The sequence below is a fragment of the Sinocyclocheilus grahami genome, unplaced genomic scaffold, assembly GCF_001515645.1.
Source record: "Sinocyclocheilus grahami isolate Dianchi unplaced genomic scaffold, SAMN03320097.WGS_v1.1 scaffold233.1, whole genome shotgun sequence".
Taxonomy (NCBI): domain Eukaryota; kingdom Metazoa; phylum Chordata; class Actinopteri; order Cypriniformes; family Cyprinidae; genus Sinocyclocheilus; species Sinocyclocheilus grahami.
This window is the reverse complement of record NW_015505412.1, coordinates 4,003,369-4,020,718: the sequence shown is the minus strand read 5'-3', so window position 1 is coordinate 4,020,718 and position 17,350 is coordinate 4,003,369. Positions and strand designations below refer to the sequence as shown.

Genomic DNA, 17,350 nt, shown 5'->3' with positions numbered 1-17,350 from the left:
CCCCCCCCCCCCCCCCCCAAATCGTGCAGCCCATAATGCAGTGTGCTCTACTTGACCTTTCATTTCCAGTGTGACAAATTAACTAAAAAAATATCAGCTGTAGTTTTTAACATTTCTTTGATTTATGACATTTGTACTCAAAAATGTATTAAAACTGCAGAATAATATGTTTTAGGCAGGGAAAAAACCCTCTGTGGAATACAGTCTATGGCTATTCTTTTAAATTAATTGCTGTTTGTCATTAATCAAGCTATTCTCAACAAGGGAGCCCAGGCTAAAAGAGCAGCGCTGAGCAGTAAGGTCTGTCTAACTTTAAAATGATTAGTCTAGACTACATTAGTTTACACCTGAGAATTTTAGAAACTAATCAGCTCAACAAGTGTAAGTCTGAGTGCTTTTGTCAACTCAATTTAAGTATTACACTAATGCTCCAGATACCCAGGCCATTTATGCTGTGCTAAACCAGGCTACTGTGGACGAATGCAAGAATTAGATATGCACTATAATTCTTTCAGCGCTACTCTAAAGGGTTCAAGATTGCCAGACTGGAGTTTTATTACTGTTGTAATGGAGCAGAGTATTATGCTTTTTTTTTTACTGTTGTGAATTATAGAATATAGGAAAGCAGTGCATTTAAGCAGTGCATTCACATTGTTGCCACAAGGGGTGCTATAGTGAACATTAGTGTAAACTCTTTTCTATTATGTTTTTCTATTATGTTTTCATATCTTGAATTTAACAGTTGGCTCTTTTTCAATTTATTAGTCAATTAATGAGAATGACAGGAAGTGGAGTTTACTCAATTGAAATAAAAAAATAATCATTTCCAAGAAATGAACAGTTTTTTTTTTCTTCTTTTTACACCGGGGTTATATGAATCTCTTGGAACTCGACAAAAATGTAATTCTAATTGAGGAATTGAATTTGAGTATTAAAAATAAAAATGCATTCTCAATTAAGTTCTGAATATTGCACAACCCTAAAACTGCTAACTGGTTACCGTTAAACTGTTAACATGTTTCTAGCTATCTGAATAGCTAACACATCCATAACAGATCCAGTGCAGTGGCACAGGTACATTTAAAGGTAACTCTATCAGCCCCATGAGTACTGACGTTTGTTACCACCACAGTAATGCAAGAACACACATTATTGCGCACTTGCAGTGTCTGTGTACTTGTGCAGTGTATATTTCTGCCCTAATAATTCTGTCCTTATTCTGGTTTATCTAAAGTATTTTTGCTGACCAAATCAGTTTTATCAGTGTGAGGAAAAGCACAGGCTGCAGTAGGTACACAGTTGGCCCCATCTCCGACTACCATTAAAGTATTGTGGTTTCCCATCTGATGGTAGGTTAGTGTTACTGAGAGGCTTTGCATGCATGGCTGGGCCAGCATTAACACAGTTTCCCTGCCACAGTCTGACTCTTTCTATTCAGCAGTTTTATTAATGATGCCAGTCTGTCTCAAACAGAGAGACTTTGCACTTCCGTAGCCCAGGAGTAAACAATTCCTGTCACGTTTTCTACTACTTCTACTACTCATTGCGTCAAGATTTTTTATGTAACATATCTGTTAGTATGTAGGCTGTTCCACAACATTAACCTAAATACCCTCTTTTTAAAAAACTTTTGAAAATGTTTCACGTCTGTTTTGATGAGGCTCAAACCTACTGGAAACATCCGCCTCCTTTTTTGGGCCCTTTTTGGCACTTGGTTATTGGCAGTGTATCTCAGAGACTGCTGAAGGCTCAGGACTTCTTATTCTCTTCACATGAGGTCTTTAAAGAGGAAACCCAGTGAAGACTAAATTCTTGTTCTCAGTACAAAGTGTCCCTCTGGTGTTTTCCTGTGTTTAAATTTATGTGTGGATGTTGGCAACTGAGATTTGCAGTGCTAAGTTTCACTCACTCGTCACATGCTCTTTTATTATCAGAGCATCCAAAATTTGTGCTGCTGTTTTCATAGCATTTTAGAACAGGTCACCTGGATGCGTGCAGCAGTGCTCGTGTGGGCGGGACTGCTCTGGCAGTAGTGAAAAGACATGGATCCGCGTGCTGCCTGCAGTCTGACAGCTCTACTCGCTGCAGTCAATGGTCTTTTGACGCGTGAGGGACTTGTTCTTTGCGGTTGCGAACAACTTCCTTCGTTTATGGTTTTGTGAAACATTTTTTGGTTGTGAGTCGGTCAGCGCGCGTTGTTTTTTTTTATTCGACCCAGTGCTACCTCGCGCAGATGTAGAGGTCGTTTCCTGATCAAGTCGCTTACCTGAAGGATCCTGGAATATTTGATGCGAGAACATCCATAGTGGCTGTTTCTTAAAGTTGGTGTTTATACACCACAGAAGGATTTTATTGATTATGCCCAGCATGCGACATTCATATACTGTTACAATACCAGAGGAGCCACCTGCGACTGCGTTCTCCTTTATAAAGCCGGACATGCGGAGGAAAAACTCTATGTCCGGCTCCATGCTGGTCTCCACATTCGTTGGACTTCTGATTAATCATGCCAAGGTATGAACACGCTTCATAGGCGTATTACGGCAATTCGTATGAACATTTAAACCCTCTAGTATATGTTTTTATTATTTTACTATTTTCACTACTGCTTGTTCATTACATTCAAGTAACAATTCTATTGTTACAAAAAAAAATCGCATTTATTTTGCCTTACTCTCTGGGTTTGTAGTTCATATTAACTATTCACTTCTTACTGGCATATATTCTATTTATTGGTCTATTCTAGTTTGACTAGCTTATATACAATTAACTAACAAATACACCAGTCCACTCAATTAGTATTGGTAAAAGGGCAATAGATAACTCTCAGAAATCGATAACCAATAACTTGGAATACATAATACTAGTCATAAGTGAATAGTTTAAACCTGAACCACAGATCTTACCAGTACCAATGGAATAGCTACTTAAGACTAATGGGATATCAAACAGTAGCAAAGCAAGTACTAGTATGCAATAAACAAATATTACAGACTAATTGAATACATACATAGTTACTACTGGAGTAAGTACTAGTGTCTAACTAACTAGTGAAAACATTGGATTAGTAGCAATAAAAATAAGTACTAGTACCATAAAATAGATGCTAGCTGATTTCAAGGGATAAATGTTAAAGCATGAATGAGACTTATTGAGGCCCGGTGAATAATCTTTAAAAAGCAGTTCATGCTGTGATGTCATTAATATTGCACTTACCGCCCTTTATAAGGGATCAGTATTCTGACAGGTCACTGCTTATATAATGCAAATTCATCTTTTTTGCATTTGCTGTTTCAGTGCATTGACATATTCTAACCACTGACTACTATGTTATGTCTATGCCAGTGTGCCACTTTGGGATAAATTGATGAATCGGTCTTATCGGTCTTGATCCTCTAATAAAAGTTTAGGTTTCGATGAGAGCACCTTACATTCGGTTTAACAGAAAGCATACTTCACTATTTCTTTGAAGTGAAGCAACAGAGCAACATAAATCAACAGCAGCCTGCATGCAGCTGTTGAATGAAGCATGAGGCAGTTCAGAATGGCTGTTCATTGTTACGTAATGAGCAGAAATCCCATTAGAGCTCACTCCTGTACCCGGCAGAGCTCTCAGTCCCGCGGCCAATGCCACCCGGGCCAGGACTAGGCCTGGTGTACCAGCTTTTCTGCTGAGCCTCCATTATCTGCCTCGTGATTAGTTTAAGCGTCACTGAATGTGCTTTGAAATTCATCAGGACACTTACATATTAAATTACCCATATATTTAGCACCTTAGCACCATATATTTAGCGTGTGTAAACAGGATTCTCTCCATGCACGTTTCGTGAGTCACATCCCCCGGTCACCCCTTTTTGAGCTGGAGGTGTGACAAGTGAAGTATAATGTGATTGTGAAGGACATGGAGTAGCAGCAGTGCCTTTATCTTGGTTTGCTGAAACAGGACGGTCCAAATGAAGTGTTTTGTACTAGTTTAACACATTGGTACATGGGACAGAATGCTGTGTTCCCATCCATATTACAAGCACTTGTTAAAGTCATGCAGATTCTTTCCTCTGTGCCATAGTGGTAAAAAATTGGCACAGGAGCAAGAGTATTCCTGGGAAATTCAGTTCTTCAAACTGTGTCCGAGTTCAATAGTCTTTTTTAAACAGTTACAAGGAAAACCTCAACCAGCATACAGCTAAGATGTGTGGAATTATTTAGCTGGGAGTGTAGGACAGGAGACAAAGTTGACATAAAACAGATGGTATAAACTCTAAATAGTACCTGATGGGTTAATCTCACAGTTTAAACCAGCTAACAGAGCTTTTTAACTAATATTAATGTGGGTCAGTGTATGCTGATTACTGAAGGCCGCCAGTCTGAATGTTTTATCTGGATATTTGCTCCACATTTTCCTCTCAGAGTGAGCTGTTATAAAAGCAGGATTAGTCTTCCCTCACCTCTGTAATTGGGAGAATGCCGAACAGAACACCGTGACCCACTTCCATATTCTCTGGCCACCAGAGAAATAGAGGAGAAAGAGTGTTATAGACAAGGATTTGACACATAAAATCACTCTGTATCAACGTACAAGGCAAAAACCCATATCAAGTCATTATATTATGTTCTTCGTTAGACATGAAAATAGTAAAACTGTTAAACGTATGCATTTGAGTTCTTCACACAGAGAGCTTTGCCTTGCTGGAGTAATTTCAATAGGTACTTTCATCATGCTCAATATGACTCTAATATCATTTGGGCAGGTGTTCTTAACCTTTTAACAGGTTCCTCCAGAGTTTGCGAAGGCACTTTTCACCCTGAGACCAAGTGATTCAAATGTTGTATACTTATTAGAAGGTTATTAGCTGCATGTACAGCTATATTGAGAAACAACCACAAGCTGTTTTAGAAACAACAACAGCAGTAGCTATGTTTCCATCCACCTATTTTTATGCGCATTTTGGATTATCGCATAAAAAACCGCTGGATGGAATGCCAAGATGCGCATCAATTCTAAAAATGTGCATAAAAAACTTATGTGCACAATTGAGTAGGATACATTTTTTTATCCGATAAGAAAAAATGCGCATAAGCTACGATGGAAACGCATTTACCGAATAAATTCCACCATGCGCATTGAAAAAGTCATGTGACTTTGCACTATGAGACGGGATAAATTGACTAACCAGCGGACCAATCTCGTTCACAGCATCTATATGTTGTTTTGGTCGTTCTGAAATGCCTGAGGAAAGTCTGCCATCAAAGTATTTCTGTATAATTACTTTCTTACATGACTGCGTTCCCAAACAGCAGGCATCCACCTCTAAAAGCAATGAGCACATTTATTGTGTTACGTCTGCTATCTCTGAAGTGCAAGTAATTTATTACATATGAAAATTATTATTTTCAGTGGCTTCTCCTAGTTTTCTTAGAGATGTTTAGTGCCAGTTTATCAGGAAGTGACGATTTGGTCTCTTTGACTTGTTGGATGAAACGGTGCTTTATTTGCAAATGTTTTATGCGATATTCCAGTTTTGCGCATAAGTTACATTTGCATCTTTGGATGGAAACATAGCTATTGTCTCATTTCACACAGCAGTGGATGTCTGCTTCAGAGTGAATCACAACAAACTAAAATAGACCTACTTGCAGGACGTTTTCCTCATCTGGCGTTCATAATGATTTCTCAGTTTTAGTACAGTATGATGTTGGATGTTGGTATTTGCAGATTTTCATATGATGTCTTGGTTTAGAGCCTGTAAAAATCTTGTGAAAAGATATGGCTGCCGGGATCAGTGTTGCAGTGATGATGACAAATCATCCAATGAGCGGACATCCCATGTGAAAGGATGCTATTTTTGGCAGCGTTGATATTACTCAGCAGAGTAATGACTAACCAGCGGACCAATCTCGTTCACAGCATCTATATGTTGTTTTGGTCGTTCTGAAATGCCTGAGGAAAGGACAAATGTGGTTGGGACAAATGTGGTCAGTGTGAACATCCTGGCCAGCACCAGGTAAGTTCGTCAGAGTTCCAGCACAGGGAGGATCACGTTTCCCCTCCCGTGCTTTGGCATGACAGAAAACAACATAGTGTCAGATTACTGGCCAGTCCGCTTTAGCACTCTAGCACCTCTACCAAAAAAACTGATTGTATGGAAACATAGATCTCCGTTTCCTGGAACGATTTGACTTGAAGTGCGGTCACATTTAAAGATCCTGGCTGGAATTTAGAAATGCAGTCATTTCAGTTTTGCGTGAGGGCAAAAAAGTTCCCTACATAGATTTCATTAGTGTTTAAGTTGGCCACCTAAATTAGCCACATTGAACAACAGAAAGGTCTGAAAGTCAAATATGTGTGAGCTACTATTTAAAATGGACCTTTTTTGCCCTGCAAAATTTCTTATGAGAGCAACATTTCAATCCATTTGACAGCTTACTTGAAATGTGTGACTAGTCGCTGTCATCTAGACCCAACCCTGGTCCTGGAGGCACCCCAACACTGATTCAGGTCATCAGCTCATTAGTAGAGACTCCAAGACCTGAAATTGGTGTGTCAGAGAAAGGAGACATGCAAAATGTGCAGTGTTGGGGTGCCTCCAGGACCAGGGTTGGGAACCACTGATCTAGACTATGACCTGTGCTAACATTTCGTCTCCTCTCTGTTTTTCAGAACTCAAAGAGTGCCCAGGGCCTGGTGGGTCTTCGTAATCTGGGAAATACAGTAAGTGTTTTTTAATAGGATGTACTAGCTGCTCTCATAGGTGAAGTGTGTACTTGTATTCTGTAGGACTTTTTTTTGTCAATTTTTGGCTCAAACCTTCGAGCTGGACTACAGTGCCTTGCGAAAGTATTCATATTTTATTCATGTTTTGTAATGTTGCTGCCTTATGTTAAACTGCTTTAAATCCATACACCATAATGGTAAAGCAAAAAACAGGTTTTTAACATCTTTGCAAATTTATTAAAAATAAAAAACTTTGATTCCATAAGTATTCAAAAAAGCACCTAAAGGACCCCAGACTGTGAGAAACAAGATTCTCTGGTCTGATAAACCTCAATTCCAAGCATCATGTTTGAAGGAAACCAGCTCTGCTCAGCACCTGCAGAGTACCATCCCAAAAGTAAAGTGTGCTGGTAGCAGCCTCATGCGGTGGGGCTATTTTTCAGCGGCAGGGACTGAGGCACTCATCAAAGTAGAAGAAAAGCTCAATGCACCAAAATATAGAGATAGTCCAGAGCATTCAGAACCTCAGACTGGGCAGAAGGTTCACCTTCCAACAGGACAATGACCCTAAGCACACAGCAAGAGTGGCTTATAGACAACTCTGTGAATGTCCTTGAGTGGCCCAGCCTCGGCCTGGGATTGAACCCAGTCAAATATTTCTGGAGAAACCTGAAAATGTGCATTTGCTCCCATCCAACCTGACAGAGCTTGAGAGGTGAAAAGATGAGGAGAAGAATGGCAGAGAATTGCCAAATGCTGATGAGCAAACATGTCGCATCAAACAAAAAAGACTTGAGGCTGTAAGGGTACTTCAGCAAAATATTTAGCTAAGGGTATGAATGCTTATGCAATGTACTTATTTCAGTTTTTTTTTTTTTTTTATAAATTTACGATGTTGTGACAATTCTGTTTTTGCTTTGTCAATAGTGACGTATGGAGTGTAGATTGATGTGGAAAAAAAGTAATTTAAAACTTACTTACCACACATTTGACAAGATTAGATGTTTGTCATTGGTGCTCAGGATCTGCAAATCATTCGCCATCATTCTATCAGACATTTGTCCTTACTCTGTGTATGTGGTAAGTGAACTTTCATGTACTGTAATGCAACAGGCTACCGCTAGCAAGCGGCTAACCTTTTAGTGGCTCCTTATAACGCATTATTTGTTTCACGCTTCGAGCACACTCTAACCCCCGCCCCGCCCCCCGATGTCATCGTCCATCACGATGTTTCACTGTAGACATTGTCCGATGCCAATTTGGTAGACATCGCCCAACCCTAAACATATCTTCAGTGAAGTGTGTAAAGTCTTTGCTGTTGACCGATGTCCTCATTCACACATTTTTTGTCATATAGTATATATTTATACTATGTGCATACAGCACATCCAACATGCTAGAAATAGATCAAAACTGTCAAATCTCACAGTATCTGGTTGACACAACTAAGCAGCAAGAAGCAGAAATGTTTTTATATCGCTTTCACATTCCTCTGTTTATTTCCATTTGGCAGGATTATTTTTCATGATGTCTCCTCACACTCGCACTCACTTAACTTGCTTTTGCCAAGCAACAGTATGTGTATAGTCCAAAAATAAACTCTTACACATCGCAGTCAAGTCTGCTGCTGTGAAACTCTAGACTAATGCGTCACTTGTTTTGTGGCTACCTTTGCTTTTCTCATTTTTGCTTAGTAAGCATATACACAGTGTCATTTTTGTAGATAAATATTTATATAAATTTAAATACATAATTTAATTACATATATAAATATTAAATGCATTTGGTCAAAAAATAAAATTGTATTTAATCATATAAAATCATATCATGTTTTATCCTGCTCTTTGCTGTTTTGTCTATTTAGTGGTTAATTTGGGGACTTAGAAAATAAAGATTTATATTTTATTAAATAATCAGTATGTCATGTAATTTATTCATTTATTTTTTTTATTTAAATTAATTAAATTAATTTTAAAAAATTTTAATCAATTACCAGCCGAATTATAAATCGAAATGTTTCTCCTTCTTTGTGTCTCTTTCCCTCGCTAGTGTTTTATGAACTCCATCCTCCAGTGTCTTAGCAACACACAGAGCCTGCGAGACTACTGTCTTCACAACTCCCACCGCCGAGACCTCAACAACAACAACCGCACAAACACTGCTCTCATGGAAGGTGAGTGCGCTCGCACCACACAACTCTTGCAGGTTTCACAGCGGTCACTGCTTCTCTCTGATAATCCACAAACCTTACTGAAAGCCTCTCTTTGTCATGACTTCAGAGTTTGCCAAGCTTATCCAGACAATGTGGACTTCTTCAAGCAGTGAAGCTGTCAGCCCCTCTGAGTTCAAAACACAGATTCAGAGATACGCCCCCAGATTTGTGGGCTACAAGTAAGTCTCAGCCTACACGCAGTTTTATTCTGTTCAAAGTGGCCATCTTAGTATCATAGCAGCAGGTTTTGCACAGACAAGCACCATTCACATCGAATATTTTAAATTCAGAAAATATTAAATAGTATGTCGTTTTAATTGAATATTTGTGACCTGTCCTGGCAAAATGAATCACAATGAGCAAATTTTTAAACATGAGTTATTTTTATGTTCACATTCTCCATTAAAAGACCTTCAGAATGATGTATGATTTATTGGAATCGGACGAAAAATGACCGAGCTACACCTGTTTGAAGTCGATAGAGTCAGCACGTTCCAAAGCAAAATCACAGAGCAACGTTGCATCTTTTCCTCCAATTCTTTTCTTTCCGAGTCATTTTGCCAGCACGGGTCACATTTATCAGATTATCGACCAATACATGAATATAATTGCCTGATTATCAGTAGCTGGCTGTGGTTGTGTTATGTATTGAGATGTTTATGTTATCTCTCAAGTCAACAGGATGCTCAGGAGTTTCTGCGTTTCCTGCTAGATGGCCTGCACAACGAAGTGAACAGGGTCACAGTCCGGCCTCGGGGAAACATGGAAGACTTTGATCACTTGCCGTAAGTGTACTGTCCTTATTTTCCTCAGTGTGGGTAGTCCTTAAATGACATGTTGTGAGTGTGATTTCATGATTTATGTCTTGTTAATTTTCTTTAGTGATGAGGAAAAAGGGAAAAAGATGTGGGCTAAGTACTTGGAGAGAGAAGACAGCAAAATCGTAGGCAAGTATACACTACACTAGTGTTATTTTAGTATTATTTGTATATCAAAGATGCTTTTATATTTTGAATTTGTTTTATATATATTAGTTTTAGTAAGTTTAGTATTTGAACATAAACCAAGGAAACATTTCTAAAGTTTTCCGTGCAATATTTATATTTTATTTCAGCATTATTTCGAATGACAAAAATGATTTTGAATAGTTTCATCAAACAATATACACTGCAATATACACAGATCCGAGAGCTTTGGGTTACCATTGTGCTCCATTACTAAACATAATTCTGCCTCTGTCTGTCCTCAGATCTGTTTGTAGGCCAGCTGAAGAGCTCTTTGACCTGCAGCGAATGTGGCTATTGTTCCACTGTGTTCGATCCCTTCTGGGATCTTTCCTTACCTATCGCCAAGGTCAGTTCATTGACATGTGCATGTACATGCAGGCTTTATAATGCACACTTAGGACATTTAGAGAAATGAGTGGGTGTTAATGGTGTTCCTCTGCCTATTAGGGCTATGGGGAGGTGAGCCTAATGGACTGCATGCGACTGTTTACAAAAGAAGATGTGCTGGATGGGGACGAGAAGCCGGTAATTCATTTAATTCCTTCCTGCCATTTTAATAATGTGGAAATTTATATGTACCGAAACATCTAATTGTTCTTCTCTGTTTTCTTTCATCCAGACATGTTACAGGTGCAAAGCCAGAAGACGATGTACAAAGAAATTTACAGTTCAGAAGTTTCCTAAAATACTAGTTCTTCGTATCCTTTTCCAATGCCGTCTGATCTCTTGATGTCACTTGGGGCATCGGTGTGTTTGTTGACAGTAAGCACAGATAAGATCGGGATGCTGTTTATGTGTGCAGGAATGTGCTGATGGCTTAGGTTGAAGCCTGAAGTGACGGGTCTCTCTGAGGTCAGCTGTGTGCCAAGTCTCTTCTCCTTAACTGCTTGACTTGTTCAGATCTGAAGCGCTTCTCGGAAGCCCGCATCAGAACCAGCAAACTGTCCACTTTTGTCAACTTCCCAATGAAAGACCTGGACCTCAGGGAGTTCGCCTCTGACAGAAGCAGTGAGTAAAGACTGACCAAGAATCTGCCATTTCAGTCCTAGAGTGAATGTGCAGCTGTGCTCGGCATGAAACGTTATAGTTCTTATTGTGAAAGATTCATCCATGCATATGTTTTGTTTAAACAATGTTTGACCTTATATACCTTATATAATACCATAACTGGATCTTCTGGTGAAATTTCTCTCTGGTATATGTAGGCCTATCGCAATATTCAATATATCGACTTATCACTCAATATACAGTGGTTTAAAATTTGTTTGATGATCTGAATCTTTTAAGTGTGACAAATATGCAAAAAATTAAAAAAACAGGAAAGGGGGAAAAAACTTTTCACACCACTGTATGTACATGACCTCAATAATTTTTGGTGATGCAATATATCACCCAGTATATTTACTTAAAAATTAACGTCACCATGTTTTGTACATTCCACTTGTGCCTGTGTCTTTTGCAGCTTCTCCTACATAACGTGGTGTAGTCATGAGGTGTTAGTTCAAATTTAAAAATGCTTTTTTTCTACTTGTTACTTTGCACTTTTTGTTAGAAAATGTTTATTTACTATTTATTCCATTTTTTAAGGAATCTAATATTTTGATACTTAATTTCCATGATCTAAACATTCTTAAAAATTCAAAGTTTGATGTCATTTGGAAGTGTGTAGGCCTTCTTGCATTATTATGCTGTTACATTATGATTATATATTCAGTGGCATAAAATGGTCTTTAAAATGACAATAATATCGCTTATCGCAATTATTTCTGTGGCAATATATCGCACAACAAAAAGTTGTTATCGTGACAGGCCTAGGTATATGCCAGACTTAGTCCACTTAAACGCCTCCCCTTTCTTACAATCAAATCTGCCTCCATCCGATCAACAAGTATGTCACAGTACAGAAAAAAAAAGATCCGTCACTGCTTAAGGTTCATAGTGATTTTAGCATAGAAAATTACTTCACAGTCTAGAACAGGGGTCGCCAGCTGGCAGCCTCCGGTCCGAATCTGGACCGCGGGATGCGTCCATCCGGACTGCGAAAGCTTTTGATATAATGAAATGAATAAATGCCAAATGCTGTTTTCTAATAAAATCAAATTTATATCAAGCACATCAAGGTCAGCTCAGTAGAGCTGTTTCGATCCTACGGCACCACGAGTTGCTTCTACAGTTAAAGGGATGGTTCACGTTCAGTTGCTGGTCCCCATTGACTTGCATAGTGTTTTTTTCCCATACTATGATAGTCAATGGGGACCAGCAACTGAAGGTGAACTATCCCTTTAACTGTTGCTACGTTCAGGCGTGCGGTCGTGCGTGCAGTGAAGAGAGCAGAAAGCGGCGCACAGACAGATGAAACTTTCATTGAGTGAAAAACAATGGCATTCTCAAAAATTAGGAAAGTTGAGGGGTCCTTAAAAAGTCTTACATTTAGTTGATTCAAATTTAAGGCCATAAAAAGTCTTAAATGGTACAAGAAATTTAATTATGATTTCAGAAGGTCTTAAATTTGGGGATGGAAAGACAAGAATTGCAATATGGCTTAATGTGATGATTAAACTTCAAAAGGCTGTGATTTCATTAAATAAATATGAGCACTGCACGTTTCAAAGTCAGGTGCTGTGCTGCTTTGTGTACTGCCATTACCGGGAGATGGTCCTCACTGTAGAACACAAGATCCAGGGGGCGTGGTTGGATCCAGATCCAACTCCTCCCACCTTACATATACCTAAACCTACCCATCTCCCACCCCTGATCCCTAAACCCACCCATATCCACCCCTAAACCTACCAGTCTCCACCCCCTAGATGTGGATCCAACCACGCCCCCTGTATCTTGTGTTCTGCAGTGAGGGGCTACTGATTACCAGGGAAACCGCTTGATTTCTGCCATTCCGAAAGCACAACCTGCTTGCAGAGAATGAATGGGCATTTTAAATAAGCCAGTCTGCTGTTTTTGTTCAGAACCTATGTGAAAATCGACCCATGTTCTTACTCCGCAAACACGCGGAGTTGTAAATGTGAACTGATAAATCGACAAGAAGATAATTCATTATAAAAATTTAAACAATTAAGACAGTAAAATATATGTATATGTTCTTTAATTAATATAGTAATTGATTGATAATAGTTGTTTAAATTAATATAATAATTGATAGTTTCGACTCCATTTTCTTTATTTATTTATTTATGTGAAATTGTTCACAAATCTGAACTGTAAATCATGCTTTTTACAGTCATTTTAATTTTATTTGTGCCGGTCTTAAAAAAAAGTCTTAAATTTTACCTTAAATATCCTGCAGATACACTGGTCTGACAAAAACCGTTAATTCATGTTTTTAGGTATACCGGTATAACTGTCCGGACCTCGGCTGGTGAGGAGGGTTCATTACTGGACCTCAAGCAATTTTAGTTGAAGACCCTTGTGATTATCATATCCTGTAGCAGTAAGGGTCTAGGTTTTGTTTTAAATAAATAATGGTTTTCATTTTATAAATAGATTAAAAAAATTATTTGATTCAATTGTACAGCGGAAGTTTTAAATGTAATTTTAGGTGGTCTTGAATTTGGGTATAGAGACGCAGTAATTGTTGAGAAGTGGCTCCTTGTAAATATTAAAAGTAGATATGTGGTGCTTTTGTACGTTCTATATGCTTGCGGTTTCAGGGCAGTTTACTGTCATATAACACCATGCATTTATACTGAGTGATTGCTTAGTCATGTACTGTTAATGAATTATGAAAATGTTTACTTTATGGTGTTTACATTGTAATGGGTAGTGATGTTGTAAAAGTGCATATTTTATCTCCCTCATCTTTTTGAAAGACCAGCTAGAAGTAATAAAACACACATTTCAAACTAAGAGTCCTGATGTATTTTGGGCCTGGTTATAGTTTAAAGGTTTTCACAAACTACTGTATCTTGCATTTAGTTCCAGCCTGAATATTTATGTATTTTTCTGTTTCAGGTAGTGCAGTATATAACTTGTATGCAGTGTCCAATCACTCAGGCACAACTATGGGAGGCCACTACACAGCGTACTGTTGCAATCCTGAAAATGGGGAATGGTACACGTATAACGACTCTAGGTACTTGCTTTACTTCCCCTCCTGCTCTTTCTTTCCTTTTGCATGACTGTGTAGAGAGTACCAGTAGATTTCCCAAAGGTATATAGCGTACATTAGCTTTCAGGGAAGTGATCCTGACAGTTAACATGTTAGCAGAGCTCCATTCCACCTGCTAGCTGCTGTGATTTTCCTGTATCCCATCCTCCACCTCCTACCTCACTCATGCTTCTTCACCTCCCTCCCACCCACGCTTCCTTAAAAATGCTTCCTGTCTCACATTGTGGCTCCTTGTGAAGGGTGTCAATGATTGTCTTCTGGACAACTGTCTGATCAGCAGTCTTCCCCATGATTGTGTAGCCTAGTGAACACAACTGAGAGACCATTTTGAAGGCTCAGGAAACCTTTGCAGGTGTTTTGAGTTGATTAGCTGATTGGCATGTCACCATATTCTAATTTGTTGAGATAGTGAATTGGTGGGTTTTTGTTAAATGTGAGCCAAAATCATCACAATTAAAAGAACCAAAGACTTAAACTACTTCAGTCTGTGTGCACTGAATTTATTTAATACACGAGTTTCACAATTTGAGTTGAATTACTGTAATAAATGAACTTTTCCACGACATTCTAATTTATTGAGATGCACCTGTATATATATATTGATATAATGGGTAACATGGTTGTGAATTCAGCCTTGTATTTACGGTTAAATATACATCTCTTATAATTAAATATATTTTTTGGATAATTTATTCTTTAAATAATTTGGGTAATGGCTTGGAATGGTTGCAGATAAATACAGTCCACGCTTCAGCAATACAGTCAATAAGGTCGAGACCTCTGAGGTGGGGCAGACCAAAATCAATATTTTTAAGGTATGTGAGAGAAATCTATTAACTTACCATGCTAAGTTATTTTATATTAGATAAAAGCTTATACAACTTATCTCATAACAGTACCTCTAAAGAACACGATTTGTCCCTTTATTGCTTTACAAAAAAAGTGATGGGACCCAAGTTTGTACCCACACAGCCTTCTGAATCATTATAGGCTATAATATTTCTATTACTAAACTGACCTGACTGACACTTCCCTGTCATAACATGTACGTCACACTCTAAATGACTTAATACAGAACTGAGAAGTGAACTTTTAAACTTTGAAAACACCGTGTTAAATGGAATTAAGTTCTCAAAACAAACAGGTAAGCGGATATATGTGACAAAGTAAAGAGTGGCTTACTGGGGTGAAGGACTGAAGAATGGCAGTGAGCACTGAGACAGCATATGGTAAGTTGATGGACACTTGAGATATATTTGAACTCGATCAGTGTGTTAAATGACTTGACAAGGTATGTGTGGTTAAAAAATAAAGCCTTAAGACAGAAACAGGAAATTATGCTTGTTAATAAATAACAATTTGGTCCCTCTGTAAATTCTCTTTGCCACCGTGAAATCTTCTCAGTCTCCTAAAGTGTAAATACGGCCGGGAAGTAAGAAAACACACATTAAAATGTATTCTCAATACTTCAATTTATTCATAGAAATACAGATCTTATATAGGCATGTCGAGGGGAGTTTCACCCTCTTAACCAATGAGGATAGAATGACATACACATATAGGATGTTTGGCCAAGAACATGTGTTTTGTATAAAATGGCCACATATACAGAAAAACATGTACATATTAGGAATAGACTTCCTGGCCAAGGATGTTGAACCCTCCTCACAGTTCAGCATTCATCTCCTTATTTGGGCATTTGAACCAAGCAACTAATGTATACATTTAAGCATGCATACCTCGAATATGAGTAAGAGATATTTAAAACATAATACAAGAGAGAGAAATGGATACAGGAGGGAGAGTGAGAGGGAGAGGGAAAGAAAAAGGAAAGGAGGGGGAATAAGAGAGAGGGGAAAAAAGGAGGGGTGAGGCATATCAGACAGAGAGTGTTTTCTAACAATGCTACTTTCATTAATATTAATTTGATCTGCTTATTGTGAGCATCTGAATGTACCTTACCTTTGATTGGACTTGTGTTGCTGGGTCGAAGACATGCTGGTAAGAGCTCAGTGGGAGACCTCATCCTCGGACGCAGTGAGTTTGAGCCCGGGAAGAAGACGACTCGGTGTGTGAGGAGATTTGGCTGGGTGGACGGCGTGAGGCTTGCTGTAGTGGACACTCCGGGCTGGAGTCTCTTCGGTTTGGCTGACGCCAGACTGGTGAAACAGGAGATCCTGCACAGTGTGATATTGGCCCCTCCTAGATATCACATATTTCTCCTCGTTGTCCCAGTGGACTCTTTCAGCAAGCGGGACAGACGTGCTATGGAGAAATATCTGGGTGTTCTTGGGGACATGGTGTGGTCACACACTCTGGTGCTCTTCATGTGGGGCGATGAGTTAAGAGACAGGAGTATTGAAACGCACATTCAAAAGAACGGTGAACCTTTGCAGGAGATCCTGAGGAAGTGTGGCCACAGGTACCATGTTCTGAACAATAAATGTCCAGAAGACTTTACTCAGGTCACTGAGCTGCTTAACATTTTAAAAGCAAATGTGTGCCAGGACTGGTTGAACATTGAGAATGAACCTATGTGTTTATGTAATATAATATGTGTAGGCTCATTATTGAGCTTTTCTTTCAGCTGCCTTTTACATATAACTGATGCTGACACCTAGAGGAATGTAATACTTGTTAAATAGTGCATTATTTATCTTGTGCAGGCCAATATGGCAGTCATAATTAATTTGGCATGATTACTTTATTCAAAAAGTTAAAGTGTTCAGCAACAGAGGACAAAAACTGTGCCTTTAAAGCAACTGTATGTAGGGGTTTTTAACCTTGAAATATCAGTTTCAAAATCATTCTAATGTTTCACTGAATTCTAATAAAGCGAATGGCTTCTGTTTCTTATCCACGCTCCCACTTAAACGTCTGTCGGTTCTGGGAGTAAGTTTAACGTGCACAAAAAGGTGGGACTTCCACTTAACTTTTGGGGGCTCCAAAGTTGCTAAATAAACTACGTACATTTACGTCACCGTGGGCCTCATTTATAACATGTTGCGTATAAATCGTCCTAAATTTGTTCTAAGATCATTTCTCGAAAGTGCATACCTGCGATTCATAGAAAACGAACGTGCGCACAAAAACACGTGCGTAGGCTACGCCTCTCTTCCAGATCTCTTCCAATAGTATGTTCCTGCACAACCGGAGGCTGCAGTTTCAGGACCGCAGTTCTAGGACCCTATTCTTTTGTAACAGCGCCACCTACCGAATTGGATCACTAAAGATGGACGACATGGACAGCAATCAGAGTGAGTAACTTTACCGATTTTCGATTAAGTTTTACTTTA

General features: G+C 38.8%; 1 protein-coding gene across 7 annotated transcripts in view; it reads left to right on the top strand.

The window, feature by feature from the left end:
• LOC107597556 (ubiquitin carboxyl-terminal hydrolase 2-like) overlaps positions 1-14,270 on the top strand; it is a 28,594-nt gene extending 14,324 nt beyond the window's left edge. For all 7 annotated transcript variants that reach the window (XM_016288685.1, XM_016288684.1, XM_016288681.1 and 4 more), the window contains 10 exons: positions 6,659-6,709; positions 8,762-8,885; positions 8,992-9,103; positions 9,599-9,709; positions 9,807-9,871; positions 10,174-10,277; positions 10,379-10,456; positions 10,551-10,629; positions 10,832-10,939; positions 13,898-14,270. In XM_016288685.1, coding sequence (XP_016144171.1) covers positions 6,659-6,709; positions 8,762-8,885; positions 8,992-9,103; positions 9,599-9,709; positions 9,807-9,871; positions 10,174-10,277; positions 10,379-10,456; positions 10,551-10,629; positions 10,832-10,939; positions 13,898-14,064 — 999 coding nt within the window. In that variant the 3' untranslated portion in view covers positions 14,065-14,270. The remainder of the gene's footprint in view (positions 1-6,658; positions 6,710-8,761; positions 8,886-8,991; positions 9,104-9,598; positions 9,710-9,806; positions 9,872-10,173; positions 10,278-10,378; positions 10,457-10,550; positions 10,630-10,831; positions 10,940-13,897) is intronic.
• The last annotated feature ends 3,080 nt before the right edge of the window (positions 14,271-17,350 follow it).